The sequence below is a fragment of the Acomys russatus genome, chromosome 1, assembly GCF_903995435.1.
Source record: "Acomys russatus chromosome 1, mAcoRus1.1, whole genome shotgun sequence".
Classification (NCBI taxonomy): domain Eukaryota; kingdom Metazoa; phylum Chordata; class Mammalia; order Rodentia; family Muridae; genus Acomys; species Acomys russatus.
Window position 1 is genome coordinate 86380810 of NC_067137.1, and position 3475 is coordinate 86384284.

The 3475-nt window shown below is 56.2% G+C and overlaps 1 protein-coding gene across 1 annotated transcript; it reads left to right on the forward strand.

The window, feature by feature from the left end:
* Positions 1 to 454: 454 nt before the first annotated feature.
* Hspa2 (heat shock protein family A (Hsp70) member 2) lies at positions 455 to 3267 on the forward strand. Its single transcript, XM_051147824.1, has 2 exons — positions 455 to 621; positions 857 to 3267. Exon 2 carries the CDS (start codon positions 862 to 864, stop codon positions 2776 to 2778), a length of 1917 nt encoding a protein of 638 aa, XP_051003781.1. The 5' UTR covers positions 455 to 621; positions 857 to 861; the 3' UTR covers positions 2779 to 3267.
* The last annotated feature ends 208 nt before the right edge of the window (positions 3268 to 3475 follow it).

Below are 3475 nucleotides of genomic sequence, written 5' to 3' on the forward strand. Positions count from 1 at the left end.
CAGCGGGGCCGTGACCTCTCGCGCAGCGCGGGAAGCCTCCGGCCTCCGGGGTAAGCACGGCGCAGCCTCCCCTCGCCGCGCACCCCCACCCAAGACCTGCGAGGAAAAACTCGCAACTACCCAACTTCACAGACCCCCCCCCCCCGGCCCCGTGGCCAGCCCCGGTCCCTGAAACGGCAGGGGCGGGGAAGACGAGAGCCCATCCCAGCCGTTCTTTATTTCATGCAACCGCCCCAGAAAGAATTCGGTCCCCAGGAGCTGGGTCAGAGGCGGAACCTGGCACCGAACCGTGCTTAGACCTTTCTAGAGGCCAGCTTCCCTTCCGCGTGTCCCGCCCCGCCCCGCCCCACCGCCCTCGGCCTCTGCGTTACTCATTGGGTATGTGACCTGCCAATCTGAAAGATGTTAACGAATCACACTTTAGAAAAGACAAAGCAAGCGGGAAAGGGGGCTTACACCCTGGCTCCCTAGGCGCGAGCCTAACGCCCCAAAGCGGCTAGAGGCACTGGGCGGGGTTTCATTTGCATAACGGCCGCCCCTCGGTCTCCCCGTCCCGGGCTGGAGTCCCGCCCCTCGCCCAACTAGCTATCTGTTGGATCACCGGCTGGTCACTCCGACCAGGCAAGCCTGTGGGGGCGCAGGACGGGTTGGAGCGGGCGGTCCCGGGGAGGGGGGTGCGGGGCGGGGGAGGGGTGGATTGGCTCTGGGGCAACTATAAGAACCAGGAGGCCAGCAGAGGGATCCCGGAGACCGAGTCGCGCTCGTGGGGAGTTGTGTAAGGCGACCGTTGGGTGAGGTCCCGGCTTGCCTCTCCGGACTCTCTGGTCTTAACGTCGCTTTTGCCTGTGTTCTTCAGTCAGGATGTCCGCCCGCGGCCCGGCTATCGGCATCGACCTGGGCACCACCTACTCGTGCGTGGGGGTCTTCCAACATGGCAAGGTGGAGATCATCGCCAACGACCAGGGTAACCGTACCACCCCCAGCTACGTGGCCTTCACTGACACCGAGCGCCTCATCGGCGACGCGGCCAAGAACCAAGTGGCCATGAACCCCACCAATACCATCTTCGACGCCAAGAGGCTGATCGGACGAAAGTTCGAGGACGCCACGGTGCAGTCAGACATGAAGCACTGGCCCTTCCGAGTGGTGAGCGAGGGTGGGAAGCCCAAAGTGCAGGTGGAATATAAAGGGGAGATGAAGACCTTCTTCCCGGAGGAGATTTCCTCCATGGTCCTCACGAAGATGAAAGAGATCGCTGAAGCCTACCTGGGGGGCAAGGTGCAGAGCGCGGTCATCACTGTCCCGGCCTATTTCAACGACTCGCAGCGCCAGGCCACCAAGGACGCGGGCACCATCACGGGCCTCAATGTATTGCGCATCATCAACGAGCCCACGGCAGCGGCCATCGCCTATGGCCTGGATAAGAAGGGCTGCGCGGGCGGCGAGAAGAACGTGCTCATCTTTGACCTGGGCGGTGGCACCTTCGATGTGTCCATCCTGACCATTGAGGACGGCATCTTCGAGGTGAAGTCCACGGCCGGGGACACCCACCTGGGTGGCGAAGACTTCGACAACCGTATGGTCAGCCACCTGGCGGAGGAGTTCAAGCGGAAACACAAGAAGGACATTGGGCCCAACAAGCGCGCCGTGCGCCGGCTGCGCACCGCCTGCGAGCGCGCCAAGCGCACCCTGAGCTCGTCCACGCAGGCCAGCATCGAGATCGACTCGCTCTACGAGGGCGTGGATTTCTATACGTCCATCACTCGCGCCCGCTTCGAGGAGCTCAACGCCGATCTCTTCCGAGGGACCCTGGAGCCGGTGGAAAAGGCACTGCGGGATGCCAAGCTAGATAAAGGCCAGATCCAGGAGATAGTGCTGGTGGGCGGTTCCACCCGCATCCCCAAGATCCAGAAGCTCCTGCAGGATTTCTTCAACGGCAAGGAGCTGAACAAGAGCATCAATCCCGACGAGGCAGTGGCTTATGGCGCCGCTGTGCAGGCGGCTATCCTCATTGGCGACAAGTCGGAGAACGTGCAGGATCTGCTGTTACTCGACGTGACGCCATTGTCGCTTGGCATCGAAACAGCTGGCGGTGTCATGACCCCACTCATCAAGAGAAACACCACGATCCCCACCAAACAGACGCAGACCTTCACCACCTACTCAGACAACCAGAGCAGCGTGCTGGTGCAAGTGTATGAGGGCGAACGGGCCATGACCAAGGACAATAACCTCTTGGGCAAGTTCGACCTGACTGGGATCCCCCCAGCACCCCGTGGGGTCCCCCAGATCGAGGTCACCTTCGACATCGATGCCAACGGCATCCTCAACGTCACTGCTGCCGACAAGAGCACCGGGAAAGAAAATAAAATCACTATCACCAACGACAAGGGTCGTCTGAGCAAGGACGACATTGACCGTATGGTGCAGGAGGCAGAGCGTTACAAATCGGAAGACGAGGCGAATCGCGATCGCGTGGCAGCCAAAAACGCGGTTGAGTCCTATACCTACAACATCAAGCAGACCGTGGAAGACGAGAAACTGAGGGGCAAGATTAGCGAGCAGGACAAAAACAAGATCCTCGACAAGTGCCAGGAGGTGATCAACTGGCTTGACCGAAACCAGATGGCAGAAAAAGATGAATACGAACACAAGCAGAAAGAGCTGGAGAAAGTGTGCAACCCAATCATCAGCAAGCTTTACCAAGGCGGTCCTGGCGGCGGCGGCGGCGGCGGCGGCGGCTCCTCCGGAGGACCCACCATCGAGGAAGTGGACTAGGCTTGCCCTGGAGTCCGCGTAAACCTCTTTTCCTTTCCTTTCTTTTCTTTTTTTCTTTTTCTCCCTTTTGTTTTGGTTTCTTTGAGATTCCTTGTGCCAAGTAAGATCTATTGTTGGAAGTCGTTAGCGTGGTACATACATAATGAAAGGTGCAACAACTTAGTTTAGTTATAAAAGGTTGGTTCTAAAGTTTGATTTGGGGGAAAATGAGGTTTCTCTTATATAGATTGCTGATTTGAGCGTGGGGTTTTTTTGGTTAAGCTTAGTTTGCACGTGGCGGTTTGCTGGAAATCAACCTGCTGTTTGCACACCTGTCCTTGGGAAGCATGGTAACACTACGATACAGAGAAGCTGGAATTGTTTATTTTTATGTAGTACTTTGAGATTAAAGTAAACATTGCAGTAATTTTAAAGACAGGTATATTCTGTAAACACATAAATGCGAACTTAAAGTAAAGCTGAAATTGATCTCAAAATTGCGTGTGGAGTTTTCAATTTCTTCTTCCCATGTTTCACTCATAGTCTTTGAGAAGGCTGTATGGTGTGAAATTTATCTAATCCAATTTTCTCTAAGTCTCGAATGAAGCTCCTGCCTCGAATCACCAACAACTTAAGGGGTAAAGAGTCTTGGTAAACTATTCCCTGCCTTTTAGTATGCAGAAACGTGATGGGGGTCTTTAAGTGAATCTAAACTCCT

Excerpts from the sequence above, each read along its gene's own strand:
- Hspa2 (XM_051147824.1), top strand. The coding sequence starts at position 862 with ATGTCCGCCCGCGGCCCGGCTATCGGCATCGACCTGGGCACCACCTAC.